We start from the raw sequence: 22,651 nt of genomic DNA, 5'->3' as shown, positions 1-22,651 counted from the left end.
AAATGTCGTTTTGATTTGTAATATGCTTATCACAAGCCAGCCTTGTTTAATTATTTAAATCTAAATTCTTGTCTGAGACAAGTGTTCTGTAGGAAGTAAACAAGGTATGTCCGAATCTTGTGATTATGTCACATCCTTTCTACTGAGATATCTTTATATGATCGATTTTTGAAGGCAGCATAGATGTCGACTATCCTGAGTGTTCGATTCTGTGACAGTTAAAATGAAAATGAATAAAATGGCATCTGAAAGTTGTAGTTGGTTTAAAAAAATGCATATTTTTGAACAACTAAGTTAATTAAATATTAGCTTAGTCATGACCAAAGCTCTCTCTCTTTAGTCCTAGATCATTAGACTATCAGAATTCTGTCCAAAATCAGTTTCAGGAGCTACTTGTGCAAATGCTGCCTGCATTAACTGACAGGCCAGGATGGCAACAAGTCAGCTGCCTAAGCCTTTGGATACAGGCTTTCTTATTGTCCAAGGTTACAACACAAGGAAGACATAGTTTTTCTTCAAGCACTGCAGATTAATTTGAAGTACAGTACTGCATGTTTATGCCTTGTAACAACACTCTAAATACCATTTTTTCTTTTCAGCTTCTAATATTTGTGGTCATTACTGTGCATCATTTTATCTACAATAAATAATTTAGTGACTTACACTATGCTCAAAAGTCCTTCAATATTTCATAAGCAGTAAATATTAAGTTAAAATTGCAGTTAAATGTTGTAATTTTTTTCCTTGTATAAATGCAGGACCTTCCAAAGAAAATCTTTAGCATACTTAGAGTCAGTTATAAATAAATGGGAACATGGGAGTGAATACAGAAAACAATACAACATTTGATGACTGTTTACTAAAATGTTTTCTACCATTTTCTAAAACACGAGATATAAGACAGTTCCCTAGAAAGACTTTAATATCAAATATATTCTTTCCATGCAATCGTTTTACAAATTAACCCTGAATAACTCATTTGAATGTGCTTTTCAATAAATAACTTGATTAGTACTACTGAAGTTTTAAATGTTAGGTCATTCTGTTTACTGCCTATATATTCAACTTACAGAGACAAATATTTGGGTGAAAACTGATGTTTCAGTGAACAACACTTGAAACATAAACTGAAAGCAAACATTTGGGAGGGAAAAGGATGTTAGTATGAAAAACAAAGATGACACACTATAAAGGTCTGTGTGTAAACATACAAGCCATTACAGAGGGAAACAAATCCTCTAATACACAAAAACATGGAGCCCAATTGTCATTTATCAAGATTTATTTTTTATTTTATTAACCACAACTTTACTGGAAGTGTCCTTACCTGGAGCCCCTGGGTATGATGTCTCAGATCAGAACTTGTGGATGGGGTCTTCTACAGGCTTCACGACTACGGTGGACGACAAGGGCAAACCAGAGCAGACCGGTGCAGGGTGATTCACTGGGGCAATGAGTCAATCATCCATGGCTATAAAAGGGAGATTCCTGCTTGAGTTTCTCAATATGCACATCAACACACCAGAGGTAAGCACTCACTCATTCACACAGATGCTCTTGTCCACATGAACATAAAACATCTCAATATGACCTTTATGTCATATGAGACTGGTTAAAATATTAATTTTTGTTACAACTTAATTCATTGTTGTACTGTACTTAACTGGGCAACTGTATTTAAGGTTTTGTTTATTTGTTTGTTTTTGTACATGTAAACAGAAGTTTTTGAGACATTTGGATACTTTAATACACACAATTAAACATGACATATGACAATATGATTTGTTCTTTTGCAGAATGATGCACTCTTCCCTGATCTTTTCCCTCTCAATGGCAGCCCTTGTGGCTGTTAGCATCAGCCGACCCACAGCTACCGAGGACAGGATACGAATCATGGCCCGAACTACCATCAGCCGAATTAAAAAAATCAAGGATGAGGTAAATGTTCTGCAGTGATTTAATCACCTTCAAGTCACTCCAAACCTGTATGTATACTTTTTTTTTTTTTTCTGTGGTACACAAAAGAAAATTTTCTGTGGCTCCAAACTACTTTTCCCCCCATTGCAGTTTTCCGAGACAAATTTCTCTTGTGTTCCACAGTAGAAAGAAAGTCATACAGGTTTGGAATAATGAGTAAATGATGATAAGGCATTTTTGGGTGAACTATAATTGGAACAAGAGTAAAGCTTGTTTTAATTTTGAGTTTTAATTATCATCCATTTAAAAACATGATAATAATAATATTTTATGATTAATATTCGATGTAGCAATGTAAATTCATAGTTTCATCAGTATATTTTTTAAAATACAAATTTGAGCTGTTTAAGATTATTTTTGAATGCACTATTTAGTAATTCAATCATTTCTTTATTTTTAATTTTTGGCATTCAATTCATCTACATGTTATTATTTCATTTTGGGGGCACAAACTAACTTTGTGTTTGTCTTTTGTGGACAAAGAAGCTCTGTATTGTATTGTATCTATTTAATAATTAAACTATGGGAAGCTTATTTATAAATCTCTAAATTTCTAAATCTGTCTCCACAGCACTTCCAGATGTCTCCAGAGATTGATTTTGGCCCTGACATTGACACACCCATTGATGGTCTCACTTCTATTTTCGTTCACTTGAGCTACCTGCAGTTGAGACTGCGAGTGCCTCCAGCCCAGCACCTACAGCAGGTCCAAGTGGACTTGGAAACTCTCCTGAGCATGCTGGAGGGACTGGCCACCTCGCAGGGATGCTCCCTGCCCAACCCCGAGACCCCAGTGCACAAAGAAGAAGCAGCCTTCCCCGTTACCTCCAACTATCTGTACCTCCTAGAGCTCCAGAGGTACCTGGAAAAGCTTTGCCTAAACATGGACAAACTAAAATGGTGCAAAGACACAGACGTGGCTGAAATGTTTCCATTCTGAAATGTGTAAGCCATGCATCATTCATTCTATGCATCACTCTCAAAAATGCACATGCAAGGAGTAGTTCTCGAAATATTTTGTTAACTTATTAGACTTGATTCATACTTTTTGAATTTTCCAATTTGTTTTTTATGTCTTTTACACTACAACTTTCTATTTTCTAAGCTATATTTTAATATTTAGCACATGATGACGTTTTGTAGCACTGAAAACAGGAGGATACAGGAGGATTGTGAAGCTGGTAGTATGTTGGGATTTTTAAAAGAATTTTTAAGACAATAAATTATCTTCACAAAAAACAACACCCTCTACATTCCTTTTTCTTATCTTTGAAACAAAGAGAAAAAAAGTCAATACACAACTATTAGGTCAGAAAAAGAACTTTATATGATATATTTTAGAGTTTATCTGATCAAAATGTGTAATTTTTAAATGTTTTTAAGGTGTACAATGACTCAAACATGGTGGTAGAGTATTATTTGAATGAATTTGTCATAAAACAAGGAGAAGAAGCCTTAACAAGCCCACAGAACAAGAAAGCCCACTTCTTATTTTATATTAAAATGTAAAAAAGACAAAGCATGAGTGAAATTATTTTTTCACAGCAAATGTACGAATTTCTTATCGTACATTTGTTTGGAGTCAGTCATATATTATTTCTTGTGTTATTTGTGTTGATGTGATGCAGTAAAATCAGCACTTCCAAAAGTCATGATTTGTCTAGAAACTGGTGATGACACTGGCTGAGAATTTTTTTTTTTTTTTTTTTTTTTTTTTGGCTGTTCATGTTTCCATAACTTTCAATTGCAAGATTTCAGTTGCTAGATTTCAATTGCAAATCTTTAAAGGCCGTTTTCTCAAAACAAGTCCATTTCACCACTTACACCAAATGTTCCAGTTTTTATTCCTATCAATATTGTGAAGGTTTTTATAGAAAGGTTTGTTCATATAGAATTTGCCATGTTTATATACAATTTTATTCCTAAAACATGGTTTTCTGGCTGTTGGTAGTATTTTTTGATTTATGAAGTGCTAAAAAAGACATATCCTCTTCATAAAATCCTTGAATTTGAATATGTTAACAAAATGAAACATTTTTCAACCTGGTTTTATCCAGTGTTCAGATTTATGTTCTGGAAATGTGTTAGCAAATTAACACATATTTAATTATATTTAATATGCATATTTAAACAACATTTCAGAATTTCGTGTCTTGCCTTAAGAACTGTAAAATCAACAGATTATTAAATCAAATGCAACGTTTTGATTCATTCAGTTTTGCAGTTTAAAAGCAATATTTGAAAGATGGATTTCATAAATGTATAATGAAGTATGGTCACAAAGATAGATGGAGTAAAACAACAAAATTGATGAAGCCAACTATAAACCCCCATGATAACAAATGGTCAAAGCATAGGCTACCATATTCATCAACTTGTTTTTTTTTGTTTTTTGTTTTTTGATATTTTAGTTGTCATGTGGTAACCACTAACAGGCAGATTAATTAATGCTAATGACCCTAGCTGCTTTAGACCGAGTTTTTAAAAAGTGAATACCAAGCATTGTGCACAGCAATATGAGCGTCAAATGTGTTTTGGCACTTAATATTGACCTTTACTCTATGCTTTTTTATGTTGTGTGTAGTAAATGAAAGTGTATTCATTGGCTAATTCAGTTAGGATGTTCATAACAGTTGTAGGTAAATTCCTGATCGCTCAGAAAACACTGATAATTAGATATATTGACTTATTCACTGCTGTTTCAGGCCTTAAAATAAATTGTAATAATTCTGTATTGTTTCTCACCAGAGTTTGTTCCTCTATTCTACAGAAACAGAGAATATTTAACATAATTCTGTGTAGTATTTTGTAAAAATTAAAAACAAAGGAGTCAGTTACATTTTGAGCCAATTATTGAGAAAACAAAAAAGACATTTAATTTATGGCTAATGAGGATTGGGATGGTATTATTGTCAATTGGGATGGTATAGGCACAATGTATCTGTTACATCTTTATAATTAGATGTGCCTCCTATGGCGATTAAGGATTTAGATACATAGGAGATACATTATGCCTTTATATAAAGCTACATTATTTAAAAAAATGAGATAATTTGCAACACTAAAGAGCAAGGGGGACTTGAGATTATAGTACACTTTCTTTATATATTTAATTATATATTTGATATACACTTTTTGTTGAAGTATAATTTTTCTGTTGACAAAATCCCTGTTAAATTGGCCAGTTTTCACAGACAAGCCCTGCTAGCATGGAAATATAAGGACAGTTTCTCAGTCACCACACAGTTTTTTTAATATGGAATAACAAAGACACACTGTTTAAAATCAAATCACTATTCTATCATAATTGGTTCAATATAGGGATTATTTTGGTAAGGCTGTTGGTTATTTCCAATGATATCTGTTGTCATATATACTGAATATCATATACTGAATTCAAAAATTTCAGATACCAATTAAACGCAATTTCAAAGAGTGCTGTTACTTTTAAGGAACTAGTTCAGTGGAAATTAACATAGATAATCTTTATGGAAATATTTACATTGATTATGTTGATATTTTAAAACATCAACTTAGCAATAAGGTAAGAAATGCTCTTTGTTCTATCTTATTTTTCTAGGGACAAAGCAATGAAACTGCAAAATAAGTTTTGTATCAGTAACAAAATTAAGGAAGTGTCTGACAAAGTACTTAGAATTTAACCTGTTAAGCTTGTTTTGGAAAGATTAAAACTCAATATTTCATACACCTGTGAATGTGGACAAGAATTTTGTGATTTTTTTTTTTTTCCCCTACACACAATTATTTTGGAAAGATTTATAAATCTATATATGAATAGAAAACTGGAGTCTATTTGTGTATTTGATGTGCTTTTTTATTTTCTGAATGATTATTTGGAATGTAAAGAACATGTTATACATTTATTATATTAGGAAAATACCATATAGCCTATATAAAAAGAAGTGGGCTTTTTGCTAACCAAATCTTTCACATTTTATAAATTATTTTAATTATATGTAAATCTTTTAGAACAAAGCGCTGAAAACATGTAATGCTTTGAAAGCACTGAAATTTATGCAAATTTACATAATAATACCTCTTGTTCTTGTTGCTTAGAATAAAAAAAAATATATATATACTAATAATACACTGTGGAACTCTTTAAAACACACTGATGAAGTGCAGTAACACTTACCAGCAGCAGTCTGTGCTGCAGAGATGTCAACGAGCGCTGGTTTGAGTTTCCAATGGCAGGCTGGTTTAGTCGCTCAGATGCGGTTTCTGGTCTGCACTCGTTTGGGCAGGTATTAAAACGGTCCAGGTATAAACACTTACACAGGTGATATCATTTTCATCGATGTCGCTGCTTTCAGTCATTTTCAGTACACCTTTCTTTTTTAGCTGTGTGAGAAGAAATATCTAGTGTCGCGCTCATGACTTCTAATACGTTACTTGTTTTAAAATTAAACTAGCAATTTCGTGATAAACAAACACTATTCTGACAAGTCACATATTTATCGCCACTCGATGGCATTTAAATGCAGGCTGAGTAACATTTAAATGACTATAAAATACTATATTAGATGTAGGACGATTTTACAAGACCGACGGTTATTTTTCAAACGAACTGACAAGCACGTGCCTAAGGACTTTGGCGCGCGCCACACTGAACAAATAGGTTTTGTACATAAAACATTTAATAAACATCACAAACAATAAAACGTATTTTTGAGAGCTTCACAATAAAAACAAAATATTTACAGTTGTAGTTTAAATTACATGTGTATTGTCTATATGACCAAATTTGGTAAAAACTAAAAAAAATATCGATTATGAAGTCATTGATTTCTCATCACGAGCTTTCTTTTACAGCTTTTTATTGTTAAAAATGCAACTTGAAGCAGTCAAACTCGCCAGAAGTCGTAGCTTCTATTCTATCCCACAAGATGGCAGCAAAAGCTTACATTTACTCTCAAGTTTTTTATTTTTGTTTTTAATAGTCTGATCTCCATTCTTATATAAGCATGAAAGCATGAAAAACTTTCACTTCATCATATGAGTTACAATATTTAATTGCGTGGTATATTGTTTCTATTGTAGCTAACATTAACATTTTTACACACTGAAACAATCTCAATGCCAGTATGTCTCATATACAGGGATGGGCAAAAATACATCAAAATGTATTTTAAAATAAAATACCAAATACCTTAATTTTAAATGTATCAAAATAAACTACAAAATACAGCAGCCAAACCATGTATCAAAATAAACTACTGTATTTTTGTATTTTGAATATACTACAAAATACTCTTACAAGGGAGCATGAAATTTCTTTGCAAACCTTCCATCAGTTGGCCCATTTGATCGATCCCTTCATCATTACACTGACTTGATTAAGTAAACAATGTTTGATAGCAACAGCTTTTCTCTGCCCGAGTCATGCAATAAATCTGACATATGCAACCAGTTAAAGGCACAAATATGTACGATTTTTAGATTAAAATATTCAAAAACCACTAAAACAGTGTTATATTTTTTGTTGACTTGTGTACTTTATCCCAAATGTTTCCAAGAAATTCTAAATCCAGAGAAATAAGCAATTTTAACCATGACACACACTGTGTCCCTGTGTCGCCTATCAATGACATCATTACCCTTGATTTCCCATTTTATTTTGTCGAGGAAAAAAATGGAAACATCAAAGACACTTTAGTACTGTATATAATGAATTTTATTAGACAGGGAAGCAACTGTTGGATACATTCATTGACAGAAAACTCATCATGTTATATCGCTTAACACATTAAGGGCCAGATTTACTAAACGGGGCAGATTACAGTGAGAGCGCAATTCCACAAATGTGTTGATGGGAGTGGCAAGTTTTGCACGTGATCTGCTGACATGCAAATTAAAGAACACAGTCACGATCAAATCATTTACATAACGACTAACGCTATCTGCCAAGTGCAGTGCAAATTAGAGTTCGGTCGCAAATAAACAGAGCTGAATCCTGATGCTGATGTTCTCATCAGGTGCGGGTCGACACAGGCGCAACTTAACATGTAATCTTACATACACATATACTGTATAATATAGTGGCCTATAGGCCAACATAGCTTGGCAAACGATATGTTCGGATAAGATCTTAATCTGGCATTTCAAAGAAATGAATAATCCTTCTTCCACGCACTCTCTGTTCTCTGCGGTGTCTCCTCCTAACAGCAACAATTGCAGCCATGTCACAAAATGGGTTCAGACATGCTTTTTTAGGGCGTTAAATAATGGTCTATATACCAGTAAATTGATGAGCGCAAACATTAGTAAATCGCATTGTGTGATTCATTTAAATACTCTCCTCCCATAAATTTTGCATCTGAAAGGGAAACTTATAAAAATGCATATGCAATAAGGTCAGCTGCAAACACAACTCAGCCACGCCTTTTCATAGCTAATTCTATACTGCGTGTCTTTAGTAAATCCCGACAGTAGTTTTTTAACACCAAAAGAGGGTTTGCGCTGACACAATCTGTTAGTAAATCTGGCCATAAGTCTTTTTGTTTGAATCTTGTTTTCTTGATTTATCGCGAGTACCATGTTTTACCATAACTAATATCGATCTAGCTTACTGCAGTGTGCAACAAGTGTCTCATAGTAGCCACTGAGCGAACGCACAGAGTAGCACTATACCAACTTTCAACACACAAATGTATCTAATTGTAACACGGTTCGTAGATGTGGGAAGAAGGAGGCGGGAACATTTAACAAACTTTAATATATAAATAAACCAAAAACCAAAGGAAAGTAATGTCGGCAGACCCTCACGGACATCTGCCGGCCACACAAACATAATAAAACATAACATAAAGTCCAAGCCTGGTCCTCTCTCGTCCTTCACTGTCGTCGCTCCTCCTTTTATGCTTCCGGAGCTCCTCCGTGAGAGACTCAAGGCCTTTGCGCCTTTCCCTCATGGCTCTCACCTGCCCTGGTCGCCACATATCCCCATCGCCCCTCACAGGCCGGGGGTACTCCAGCGACTGTGCTTACTTCCCCTCATCTGTCTCGGCGGCCGCAGCACCTGGGGGTAAGGACAGACGAGATGAGAGAAAGGAGACGGAAGCAAGGGGAGCGACAGGACAAGAGAGGGGAGAGAGGAAAAAGAAAGAAAAAAAAAATTCTGGGTCCGGTTCCCAGACACACTGCCGCTCGGTCCACAGCCTGCCGAGAGGCTCTTCCTTGCGGTGCCATGCGATGGACGCACTGGACGCTCGGTGGACGGCCCGATCCTCGACCTCCTCCTGGCAGCCGGCGATGGCTCCTCCGGCTGAGGGCAGCCGGCAGCGAGTCTGCCGTCCACTGCTCCTCCCCTTCATGGCGGACGGTAGCAGGCTCCGGCCCACGGCAGACGACGGCACTCCTCCGCTCCCTCCAGGACAGCAGCCACCCCACCTCGTCCCAGGAGCACGGCATCCGGGTCTCCGTCCCACCTTTCACAAGGCTCCAGTACTACTGCCTCGGGCAGCCTCTCGCGGTCTTCACTCCCACGCTGCCCGAACTCCGCAGCACCGCGATCCCCCTCAGCAGCGAGGGCTCTCCGACAGCATGTCCCTCCTTCCTCCCGGGTTTCAGCACCAATGTAACATGGTTCGTAGATGTGGGAAGAAGGAGGCGGGAACCGGCGAACATTCAAACAATAATCTTTAATAAAGTAAACAAAGAACAAAACAAAAGTAATGCCGGCACACCCTCGCGGACTTCTGCCGGCCACACAAACATAATAAAACATAAAGTCCAGGCCTGGTCCTCTCTCGTCCTTCACTATCGTCGTTCCTCCTTTTATGCTCCCGGAGCTCCTCTGTGAGAGACTCAAGGCCGGTGCGCCTCACAGGTGGAGCTCATTAACTGTCGCGCCACCGGCCTCGCGCTGTTCCCTCACGGCTCTCGCCCGCCCTGGTCGCCACACTAATATGATAAGCAGCGCTGCTTTACCCTACGTGCACATGACCGAAAGAAGCGGAAGCGGCAACTGTGGCATAATAAAAGATCCGCTGCTGTCAAGCTGTGTTGTCGCACTCATCTCTCATTAGTAATCGCTCCAGTGGGCTCGTTACTGCTCTCACAGCACTCGGTCCTGCTCTGCTTCATACTACAGTAATGTTAATAATCTCTCCATAAACATGATTTCTGCCTGAGTCCTGTCCCGACTCTTTTCCACCTGCTGTAGACGTGAAGACAATACATCCCATGATTCCGTGAAATCAAGGTGTCATCGAGCTTCGCCTTTGTTTTGAATTAGCGATCTTTAGAGGTGAAAATGTACATATTGTGGCTTTAACAGAACAAATATTCACATATCCCTGTGATCTCCCAGATGAAGTTTAGTTTTAAAGTTACCAACAGTATAATGTTTGCAAATGACTCATAATTGTATCCTAATTTAGTTACTTGGTGTTTGGTAACAACGGGCCTACTTTGCATCAGCAACACTGACTCGATGACAAACAAGTCATTCATAAGAAGACAAGTGAAGGCACCTGTATTCATAGCAACTAGTTTTTAACTAATTAATCATTTGATTGTTAATCATAAATATAGAGGGCTGCTGCTTGGTATTGTCACGATCATCGCCTGCTCCTGTCAGTTCCCGGACTACACTTCCCACAATCCTCCCTGTCTGTCACATGTTCACTTCACACCAATCACCTGTTGCCACATCCACCCTAGCACACCACACTAATCACCACACCCAGCTGCAGCTCATAACCAGGACTATAAAGGACTGTCACACACACCACTTCACCGCAAAGTCTTGATCTTGCCCCGGCTGTCATTTCTGAGCGTTATTACCCTGTTGGATTACCTGTTACTGTCTTTGTTTGCCTAACGTTTTCTGACCCTTTGCTGCCTGCCCATCGACCCTGTGCCTGCTCTCTGGACTGTGAACCTTGCTTGTTGCCCTGACCCTCTGCCTGTCTCTGACCACGTTTCTGTCCAAAGCTACCAAAATGAACACCAAATCTTAACATGAACTGTTAAAAATTAAAGCAATTCATGGTAAAAATTGATGGAAAGCTGGCAGCCTGCACGTTTCTTGACCACCTTCTTCCATATGAATCAATTTTCTGTTCTGATCGCAGTCTCTGTAAACTATAGAGTAGGCACCAATCAGAGGCCGCAATTTTATGATGTCGTCATGTAGACTTCTTACAAAGTATTTTTCAGTATTTTAAAAATATAAAAATACAAAACACTAAAGTATTTTGATACAAAATACAAAACCATTATCATCAACTCTATCAAATACAAATTACAAAATACTATTTTGTACTTGAAATACGTATTTGAAATACATGTATCATAAATACTGCCCATCCCTGCTCCCATAGTCTAAGTGTCACTCTTAAAAAATATATCCATTAAAAAAAAAAGTGTTGGAGATAAAAAAATCTCATTGAGAACTGTAAAAAGCTACACTGGGCAACTAGGTTGGAGGCTGTGTCCAGTAGACCCTACCCCTCTATTGTTTCTCAGTAGACAAGTATTGTTCAGAATCGGGGCCAGCGAGACAGGGTATGGTCGAACTTCCTCTGTGCAAGGTTCAGTTTCCTTTTTTGTTCCTTCCTCCCCTCTCTGCTCACCCATGTAGCTTTGGCTCTATTTTTGCATTGTACCATTACAAGTTCAGTGTCATTTCATTGTTTTGCCCCCTGGGTAGACAAGGCTTGATGTATTAAACATGTGCACATTGATCCGGTATAATCTGCCTGCATGCTGCTAGCAACCGCTGCTGATCCAAACCCAATACGTTATTACACTCTTCTGCGGCCCTCTTTTTTTCAGTGTGTTCAACACGCTCAAACTCTTTTGAGGCCCTTTCACGCCAAGAAAGATAACTATATTAGTGTCCACAGCAATGTGCAGTTATATTCGGTTTTTTATGAGCTGCAGTTATGTCGTCTTAAAGCAGGATGGATTTTCATTGGCTGTTTATATCGTTCATCATATTCTGACAATATCGTTTTGTGTCATTATCATCATAGTTGTGGTGTGGAGTGGACTCTGCTATTCTTTTAGATTTAGAACAATTTTCAAAACTTTATCTTTATAGTTATTTATAGTTATTTTCCTTAATATGAATGGGTCTTTATTGGCATATTACTTTAAATAGAAGGAACTTTATTGTTCCTAGTGTGTCTGTCAGTTACGCTTTAGTCACTGCAACCTTTTCACATCTTGGAAATGCATATAATGCAACATCCACCCAGTCGTACTCGTACAGGCATTAAAGGGTTAGTTCTCCCAAAAATTAAAATAATATCATTTATTACTCACCCTCATGCCGTTCCACACCCGTAAGACCTTCATTCATCTTCGGAACACAAATTAAGATATTTATATCATTTAAATCAGTTCATGTGAGTACAGTGGTTCAATATTAATATTATAAAGCGATGAGAAAATGTTTGGTGTGTCAAAAAAACAAAATAACGACTTATATAGTGATGGCCGATTTCAAAAACCTTCTTCATGAAGCTTCAGAGCGTTATGAATCTTTTGTGTCGAATCAGTGATTCGGAACACCAAAGTCACGTGATTTCAGCAGTTTTGCGGTTTGACACGTGATCCGAATCATGTTTCGACACGCTGATTCATAACACTCCGAAGCTTCATGAAGCAGTATTTTGAAATTGGCCATCACTAAATAAGTTGTTATTTTGTTTTTTTGGCGCACCAAAAATATTTTTGTCGCTTTATAATATTAATATTGAACCACTGTACTCACATGAACTTATTTAAATATGTTTTTAGTACCTTTATGGATCTTGAGAGAAGGAAATGTCAGTGCTGGCTATGCAGGCCTCACTGAGCCATCGGATTTCAACAAAAATATCTTAATTTGTGTTCTGAAGATGAACAAAGGTCTTACAGGTGTGGAATGGCATGAGGGTGAGTAATAAATTACATTATTTTCATTTTTGGGTGAACTAACCCTTTAAGAAAAGAAGTGTATAGGAAATATATTTCAAATGGACAACTTTTAAAATGTATGCAAACACATACGCCCACAGAGCCGTTAATCATGCATGCATACAGTTGCTAAAACACCCACACACATGCTAGCAATCACCTCTTTCAAATAGGCCCATGTGTGGACTTGCTAACGTGCTGCTAAAAATTTCTCCCCGCTGCTAGCTGATATCCCACTAGGTGCTAGTTTACCATTTCCATTGCCTAAATGAATATGAAAAGATGAAGCATACACCACACATTGCTGCTATTGATTCTCGCTGTAAACTGCCGTGTTTGTGAGCATCTGCTTTTGAAGTCCCATAGGAAATCTCCATTTATCTGCACTGATAAATAATATTTGATACATATGACAGCCAGGTGCTGTTTAAATTCAAGTGGTTGCTTACAGAAATATTTACATACATTATTACTTCAAATTATTATTTCACGACTCTGTATGGCAAACTCAATAATGGATTTAGCATCATTGATGCGCATCATTTTTTAAAAAATGTATGTGCCCCCATAATCTTTAACCAAAATAACTTCCCAACATCTCTTCTCTGATGATGTGATTACTGGCATAAGGCGGGACCTGTCACTCACATGACATCACAGCAATAGCAAGCCACAATGATCCAGCAATCCAATTAACAGCCAATAGACAAAAATCAAACTAAAGTCCAATCCTAAATCCTAATTTTTTTTTTATTGTTCAAGAAGCCGTTATACATCATAAAAGGGAAGAAAAGACACAACATCTGTTTAATGCAGACTTTAAGAAGAGTTTTTTATGTTAGCATGTCAAGCTAGCAACATCTGCTTTGTTCAAGCAAAGTCCCTTTAAGACAAGACATTTCACTCGACGGCCATCTTTGAAACGCCTCTCAGGCATGCAAGTGCAGCTCCTATCTGTTTAAATGGGGAAACATCAAATTCTCCAAAACTGTTTTCCAAGCTTTCGATTAAATTTCATATTTGAAATCAGCAATGAAATCTGACAACAACTGTCTCGTAAATTTTGTTTCTAAATGCTCGAATCATGACAAAAAAGCAGTATTTTTCAGGCTGGATCAAGCTAATCCTAAATGTGCGTCTCCTGTCTCATTTCGGAGAAGCACGTCTGACTGTTTCTATAGGAATCGGAGTTTCTATCAGCTGCTGCAGTGACACGATTACTGTACCAATCAGCGATTGGCTTTTATTTGGAAGGCGGGACTTATTCCGCCATATTGCATGTTGCACTTTCTCCCATTCAAAACAATACGAGTGACGCGTCTTGTGGTATTCTATAGTCTTTGGTTCAAGTCATGTCTGAAAGATTGTATTTACAAGCTGAGCTGGATTTTCTTTGAGCCTTGAGTTTCTGAGTTGGGGCTGTGTCAGTGAGAAAACATGGCAGACTGAATGAATTCAACATCTGTATTTAAAATGTAAAAAAAATGCTTTTCAAATACAGTAATTCTAGCTACGTTTCTCTTATAATTACAACAAAAAAATAACGATTTAGTTTAAAGGTGCCCTAGAACCAGTTTTTACAAGATGTAATATAAGTCTAAGGTGTCGCCTGAATGTGTCTGTGAAGATTTTTTTTAATTAATTGTTTTAACTGCCTATTTTGGGGCATCATTAACTTTGCACCGATTCAGCGCACGGCCCCTTTAAATCGCGCGGCCCCTGTAATTCATAAAGGGAAGTTACATCATCATCTTGCTTGACCAAACTGATTTGAATGCAACTGATGTCCTTCCATCTCAAACTTTCTCAGAGGATTTGAACGAACCAACAATTCTCAGACTGCACACACATTTCGCTAAAATATTTGTATTACATAATACTTTATATTTTCAGGCCCCTAAAATGTATTGCTGTGTAAATGAATGGAAAAAAAGCATAAAAACCTTTCTGTTTTTAGTTGAAAATGGTATCATGTAAACGGCCCCTTTAAATGCATGATTCTGATTAGTTAGTTGAAACACACATGGTTTAAAAACTTCCATATATGCTAGCAAGATGAGTCTTCATGTATTTACTAGTTGCCATATGGACAATATATATAGAGAAAAAAAAAAACAAGAAATTCAGAAATCTTTAAGAGATTAAGTTAATTTTTATCTATATTTTTTGTTTATTTAAAATTGGACAAATCTGATATTATTTTAGTCTCCAATCTGCTATTTAGCATTTTGAGTAATAATAATCTAAGATTATAGGGGTCTCTTAGGTAACAAAAAAAGTCGGGAAACGACAGCTTTGGCCATTCTGTTGGGTTGTTTGTCCAGTCACGGATGCTGTATGGACAATCCGACCCATTACGGCTCAGTTTTTCAATGTATCTGGCTCTATCAAGCGGCAGAAGTGATTCTAGGTATGTCATACTGATTTAACACTATACTTTTCCAGTCAGGGGGAAAGGACTGTTTTCCCCCACGCCGATGCCACGCCCCTAGCTATGACACACCGACCAATTCTATGCCTTGGTTTCTGACTGAAAATTTTTTTAATTTTATTCAAGTCAAAAATATTATTTAACATCACTGAATCAACTTAAATACATTAATTTATACCATCACAATTAATTTGTATGGTTTAAATCAAGTAGAAATAGCTCTTTAAGGTAACAATTGCAGGTTACCACTTTTTACATTGTATGTTTTTGGAAGAGAGATATATCTGGCGGTGTGTCAGATCAATTCAGATCCACATCTATCTGTTAGCTGGACAGCCTAGGAAGGAAAACTGCACATTAAAGACAAGTTGTGTCTTTTAGCTTTGTTAATGCAGACTGTTAGGATTCATTGTTCCCCGGAGACAAAGGTACTTATCTCTATCAGAGGCAGCCTTTGTGCGCTCCTCCGGATGCTGGGGGGTGGGTGAACATAAAGCACACAGGGTCAGGAGGGGAAACCCTGCCCACCTTATATAAAGTCAGAGTGCAGCTCAGGCAGTCAGACACAACAATATGGAGTCGGAGCATAGGAGATGCTTATGTACCATCCTAGTACATGATTTTGTGATGCTCAGTGGCCCATTAAAATTGTTACCAAATATTTAACCATGCATTGGCGCAACAATTGAGAAAATAGATACAGTGAGAGAATAGTGCGCTCAGTTGTTTTCTGTAACTGTAGGCATTGCGTGAGCCACTGTTTGCTGAGCTGAGCTTAATGACTACATATTTTTCATCTGTGCAGTTGGGTTATGGTTTATCTAATTTTAAAAATGGATTTCCTCTGAAGCGGCCTCTAGAGCAAGTGGCTTTTTGCAGCAATATGAAAAGAGGACAGTGGTGTCTTGCTTCTGGCAAGTGTCTTATAATACAATTGTTGAACTTTTTACGGAATACTACCGGGAAGAAAAAGAGATTGTTATGTATTAATAACACATGGCCTTTTTGCAACAATGTTTTTGCCCACAGTCAGAATGTAATGTCATTACATCAAGGGGAGTTTTGTGTAGATTATTTACTAAAAACCTACCTTAATCCCAAAACCCTGAATCTGACATTTCAGTCTCGGGACATTTCAAACCTTTTTGACATTCTTTCTTCTGTAGAACACAAAAGAAGATATTTGGAATAATCTTGCGGTCCAAACAACACTGTCTGGATCCCACTGACTTTCATTGTTTGGACAAAAAATAGTGAGACATTCTTTTGTCTTCCACAGAATACAACAATGTCAGAAATGTACCTTAAAGGATTAGTTCACTTCTGAATGAAAATGTCCTAAAAATGTACTCACCCCCATGTCATCCAAGATGTTCATGTCTTTTTTTCTTCAGTCGAAAAGAAATTAAGGTTTTTGAGGAAAACATTCCAGGATTTTTCTCCATATAGGGGACTTCAGTGGGGTACACTGGGTTGAAGGTCCAAATTACAGTTTCAGTGCAGCTTCAAAGCTCTACACGATCCCAGACGAGGAATAAGGGTCTTATCTAGTGAAAAGATCTGTCATTTAAAAAAAAAAAATAAATAAATAAATAAAAATGTACTGTATATACTTTTTAACCACAGATGCTTGTCTTGCACTGCTCTGCAATCCATCACACATTACGTAAGAAAGGTCATGCGTGACGTAGGCATAAGTACCACAGTAGGGCGAAAAACTCCATCTAATTTTCTCCTCCAATTTCAAAATGGTCAGATTTCGTTGTTTTACCTTTTTTTTTTTTTTTTTTTTGTAAAGGGCATTTGGCTTAATCTTTGCACGTTCGCTTTGTAGATACTGGATCCGTCATGTGTGGCAGATCACAGAGCCAGTACAAGGATTAACAAGGATTGGTTTAAAGTATATACATTTTGTTAAAAAAAAATGACAGATCATTTTGCTAGATAAGACCCCTATTCCTCAGCTGCATCATGTACAGCCCTTTGAAGCTGCACTGAAACTGCAATTTGGACCTTCAACTCATTGGTAGCTGTTGAAGTACTATATGGAGAAAAATCATTGAATGTTTTCCCCACAGTCCATCAATTTGATAATCAACAAAACAGCTAGATAACCTAAATGTTCCCCAAACCTCTGTGAATTTCAGAAAAACCTAAACATTACAGTGCAGTTAACCTTATTAAAACAACCTGTCCTCAAAAACATTACCTTTGGTGCCTGCTCTCGTGAGATATACTGATCTGGGGCAAAAGTGAAATGGTAAAAATAGTAGTGAATGCGTGTGTGAGGCCAAACTGGCATTAAGACCTACTGGCTCCATCCAATTTTACAAAGTTAGGCTTTCCATCAGGAAATGATGTTTCCTTGGGATGGGACAATTCTGATTGTTTCTAAATTTGGAGAATTTCTTGGGATCAGAGAGGCAATCATATCCCAGAATGCTCCCTCTTCCAGGAGGAACATTGAGAATGGATTATTATTGGCTATCTTTGACTGGGATCAGAGATAAGACATTGTATTGACCAAAAGTCAAAGTGTGGCAAAAGTCAACTCAGACACGTGACATGGTAATGTTTGTGTGATGCAACGTTTTGTTATGACTGTTATGAGTTTTTCCTAATTGTGTTTTAGGTTTTTTGACACGTTTTAGGTTAAAATTTCAGCTTATAATTCATTAAAATATGTAGGTATAAAAACATTTAATAAATTAAATAAAATTAAAAATGTTAAAATATGATTAAATATTAAAATATTTCTAATTCTTGTATATTGTATAAGTATTGCGCATGCTACATGAAAAATTTGTGTGTATATGTACATATGTGTGTGTGTGTGTGTGTACTGTATATGCTATGGTGCATGTGCATATATGTATTCACTGTGTGTGTTTTTGAGCATGTGTGTTTTTCATCTGTGTAGGATGCTTAATTCCTTGACGGTTGCCTGCTGTACGGTGCTTGCTCTCTGCTCTCTAACAATCTGCTCAGCGAGGTGTGTCCAGATATTGTGCATCTGAATCCTACACTAGACTACTGATGCAGCGGGAGAGGGGAGGAGAGAGAAAGAGGGAGGGAGGGAGAGTGTGTGACCAAAAACGATTTCTCTCCCACACGCACAGAGAGACAGATCTCTCTCTCCTGCAGTGGAGTGCTGGTGGCTGTTCTGGATTCTCTATTTCCTCTTCTCCTCAGGGAGAAAGGTAAGTTTCTCCTTCTGTCTTTCATCTTTCAACAAATGTTTCATTATAGAAGCTACAGCCTCACTGCAGATGGCTGTATATCCTGATTTAGTTGTATATATGCAATAACATCAGTCAGAAACGTGTGTCAGGTCCATAAACATCTGTATTTGCTCTATAACCACAGCTCACGCTCTTGATCGTGCTGAACGGATGGTTGTGTACCATCTCAGACCTCTTCACACATTCACATATGTGCGGTGTAGGAAGAGCTCTGCGTTTCAGACGCATTCTGCTCCTCTGGTAACCATGGCGAAGGCAGCCGGCGTAGCAGCCTGTGCGTTTTGAGATAATCAGGTGATCCGGATGCTTTAAGAGAAAAGCCCACAAAAACATTAACGTGACAGGTCATTTATCATGTTTTCGCAGCCAAGTGTAATTGACTCCTGATGAGCAGTATTATGTGCGTGCCAAGACAGAAAGCAGTGAAAAACATTTGCAACATTACAGAAATTGCAGTGAAATTGGAGTTAACCGTCACAATTGTCAACAGGTTGTTCGGACCACATTGATAAGCAGCTATAAGAACATCTTTAAAATTTTGATTGACTTGACAGACAAGTCTTACTATGTGAGTATTTCGAGTGTGTATAGTGATATTGCGAGCAGGGGATAAAATGAAACCCAGCGTTGATGGTGGATGGTTGGGAGCAAAAAAATATAATCAGGACATATCAATATACATGCACATATAGGCTAAACATAAATGGATTGATCCATTCAGGCCTGCAACTTGATAACACTCTGTTAATGAACACTGTAGTGATTGACGACCATATGGATGCACAGAGCTGTTGATGTGGAAAATGATTGTGTACATGGAGTCAACAGTATTGAGCCCAGTGTTTCGCAGTGTGAGGGAATGGAAAGAGAAACACTGTAAAATAACAACACATTCAACACTCCATCAAACCGGTCGATTGAGGCGATTTAGAGGGGTTCTGTAAAACTAGACGCTGCCTTTGGTTTGATCCCAGATAGCTCACATATGTCTGCAAGATTATAGGTGCTTCATCTGGAAAGCGTCTGCTGTGTACAAACATCTGAGAAACATCTTTAAGATGTCAGTTTTACATACATTCTAAATCATAAACATCTTAAAGACGTTTTCTGAATGTCTATTTAACGTCGGACAGGAAACGTCCTAGAGACGTATTGAGCAAACACTCTAAAAAAAAATGTCTTTCAGATGTAAACACACACATCTAATGGACATTTCTGAGATGTACATGTGCTATTCGGGATATTATTGTCGCCATAGTTCATTATCCACTATCCACATGTGATGGGTGATTCAAAATGAGACCAAAACTACCAATTTGTGCACCTTGAAATAATGTTTTAAAAATGAGAATCAATAATAATAACATACCTACAAAATACTGTACTGTACTGGTTAATGGTGTGATTGGCATTGAGATGTTTTTTCAACCACATCAACATTAAAAATGTTAATTAGTGCTTAGGACCTTTTAGGGGTTTCCATCATGGGATTGTTTTATGGATTTAGTTTTAATTCATTTTTTTTATTTTAATTGAATTATATGAATTTAGCAGCTCGTACATATACTTAATCACTAGAAAAATTTAAATAATCTCTTAAACATGAAAGTATTATGTAATAGTAGACATTTTTCCTTATATAGAACCTTTTTGGCATAAAGAGAACTTCAAAATTGAGTCAAGAACCCTACGGTTCTATATGGAACCCCACTGAACCTTGTTTTCTAAAAGTATAGTCTTAAATCCAGGTTTGAGCTATTTTACTACTAAAATATTTTGTAGTCTCTGGTGAACCAGCCCTAAATATTCTTAGACTTTGTAGTTTAGGACTAGGCTGTATTTAGATCACGATGCACCAGACCATGGCTGCTCTGGTTCATGGATGGGTTAATTTGAGGTTAAGTTTATAGGCTAATGGCTTTTGTTGTCTCTAAAAATCTTTAGACTGTGTTTAAAGGAAAACCCCTTTATGGGCATCTGTGTGTTTTTTTTTTTTTTTTTCATGGCTGCAGGTCATAAATATCCCCTCCCCCACATTGTCTTTAAGATAAGAACCAGAAAGGCTCGGTGAATAAATCATTTGGTTTCATGAAGGCGTGAGCCAATGATTCCCACAGCCATCATGCACGTCTAGAGGCCTGTTAAAATAATTGATACCATGACTAGTCGATCTGTCACCACTTAAGAAGGTCCTCAGCCCTAGACCTCCTTTAAACACATGTATATATTGAGAAAATGACACTTGAATCTGATCTTACAACCTTCCTTCAGTCCCCTAATAATATAATTTAGATCCTGTTCTGATTAAGTGGAATCACCATTTTTTTCTCTCATTAATTGGATCAAAAATTCAGTTTATGAATTACGATAGATGGTGATGCCTGCAATGCACAATGTTATTTAGATCAATGGTTCTCAACTGGTGAATTCAGGTCAGTTCTGACAGGGTTTGCAGGAAACGGGGGAGAATGCACGATGCAACTAACCATATAATTGTATATAGATATGAGAAAAATATGAGAAAAATTCTTCCCATACTAAAAATTGTGCATCCAGTCGCAATTTACTGTATTGTGACTCAAAAAAATAAATGTATCTGTAACTTGGGAGAAGATATTAAGTTAATGCCAACATAAACGGGCTGCCAAGAGTTTGAAACTGCTAAAATTTTGAATAATAAACAGTGTTGCTAAGTCCACAGTTTTCCCACGGAATTGGGCTACTTTCACACTGTTGCCGCGAGTTGTTTTTCATGTCCGCGGATTGAAGCGACCCAAAATAACATTATATTTAGCCCCTGCCATGCAGGTTTCTTGCAAAAAAAACATGAATTTTACCCCCCGGAACACGATCTACCACCAAAATGCGATTTGGGCTACTTTTGGTCTAGTTTTGAGTAGCAGTTGGGCAGGTTTTGTTGTGAAAACCTGGCAGTCCTGATGATAAACTCTTGTAGTCTTGTGTTCGTCCACTATTTGATATCCATTGCAAAATCTTGAAAACAGAACCAGAACCAAAACCAGTTGAGAATCACTGAGTAAAAATGAAAATGGTGACGGTTTGGATGATAATTGTAGCCTAATCTGTTTTAAGATGACTGTGAGTGTAAGAATTAGGTTTTTACAAAGGGGGATTGTGGGTTACAGACACTGTATAGTGAAGGATCACTTCCCAAATATAAAAAAATCTCAACAAGGGAAAGATTTCAGGCGAGGACTAAATGTGTAATGTTAAATCAGGAGTAGCTCTTGAGCACTCGCTTTTTCCCTTTTTCTGCTTGAGTGATTACATCCTGCTCTGGCAAGCCCTTTCTTTGCCACGCACGGTGGAACAAAATGACAATGAAAGAGGGAAAGTAGAGAGAGAAATGGACAGAGACAGGGAAAGAACAAAAGAGAGGGGGGCCTAATAGTAAAGCGCAGTGCTATCCAGTCATTTAGGTTTCCTGTTTGGCACAGACTCTGACAGATGCACACAGCAGCGTTTGTGATGCTGTTTAACAAGCTCCTGTGGGCTCTGACTTACTGAGGCATTTAGCACAGGCAAAACTGTTCTTCTGAAATAAAACATTTCAGAACGTGTGAAAGACAAAGGCGGGGGCTGAGAAAGCTTTAGCGTCTAATAAATGTTTTGATCTGGTCTGTAGGAATGCAGTGGTTGAAATCGCGGGGCCCCCGAAAATCGTCACCACCTTTTGCCCCGCTTGCGGCGGCCCTGGAGACTCTCTTTGCTAAAAGCAGGTGGTGTGTGGTAATGAGGAAACAGTCTTGACTAATGATGACTAGTCAATAACTATGAATCATCCAGGCTTCAATAGCGCCCCCTGTGGAAAAAACATGAAGCATATATGTCAGAAATAGTGTCAGTAAAATGTGCTGTGTACATGTACAACCAGAATATATTGTACTGGTACTGTATCCAACAATGCAATTTGTTTTTCTTGATCTTCCATTTCCATTTTTTTTTTTTTTTTCAAAGCATGAATGCGTATGTTTGACATTAAATTGATCATAATTGGCATTATTACAAAAATAAATGCTGATCTTGTTAACTTTCAATTGAAGAGCCCTGA

General features: G+C 37.3%; 2 protein-coding genes across 3 annotated transcripts in view; both read left to right on the top strand.

Annotated features, from left to right (window-relative positions):
- Positions 1–1,684: 1,684 nt before the first annotated feature.
- lepb (leptin b) lies at positions 1,685–3,708 on the top strand. The gene is made up of 2 exons (XM_067391070.1): positions 1,685–1,938; positions 2,549–3,708. Exons 1-2 carry the CDS (start codon positions 1,798–1,800, stop codon positions 2,915–2,917), a joined length of 510 nt encoding a protein of 169 aa, XP_067247171.1. The 5' UTR covers positions 1,685–1,797; the 3' UTR covers positions 2,918–3,708.
- Positions 3,709–18,459: 14,751 nt separating this feature from the next.
- prrt4b (proline rich transmembrane protein 4b) overlaps positions 18,460–22,651 on the top strand; it is a 28,001-nt gene continuing 23,809 nt past the window's right edge. For both annotated transcript variants that reach the window (XM_067392055.1, XM_067392054.1), the window contains exon 1: positions 18,460–18,537. The gene's annotated coding sequence lies outside the window, so the exon portion shown is untranslated. The remainder of the gene's footprint in view (positions 18,538–22,651) is intronic.

This window comes from Chanodichthys erythropterus, chromosome 8, assembly GCF_024489055.1.
Source record: "Chanodichthys erythropterus isolate Z2021 chromosome 8, ASM2448905v1, whole genome shotgun sequence".
NCBI lineage: Eukaryota > Metazoa > Chordata > Actinopteri > Cypriniformes > Xenocyprididae > Chanodichthys > Chanodichthys erythropterus.
This window is presented reverse-complemented; position numbering and strand designations above follow the sequence as displayed.

Bases quoted from the DNA above. Each gene is read 5' to 3' on its own strand.
- lepb (XM_067391070.1), top strand. From the start codon at position 1,798: ATGATGCACTCTTCCCTGATCTTTTCCCTCTCAATGGCAGCCCTTGTG. The intron at 1,939-2,548 runs GTAAATGTTCTG...CTGTCTCCACAG, and splicing joins TTAAAAAAATCAAGGATGAG to CACTTCCAGATGTCTCCAGA.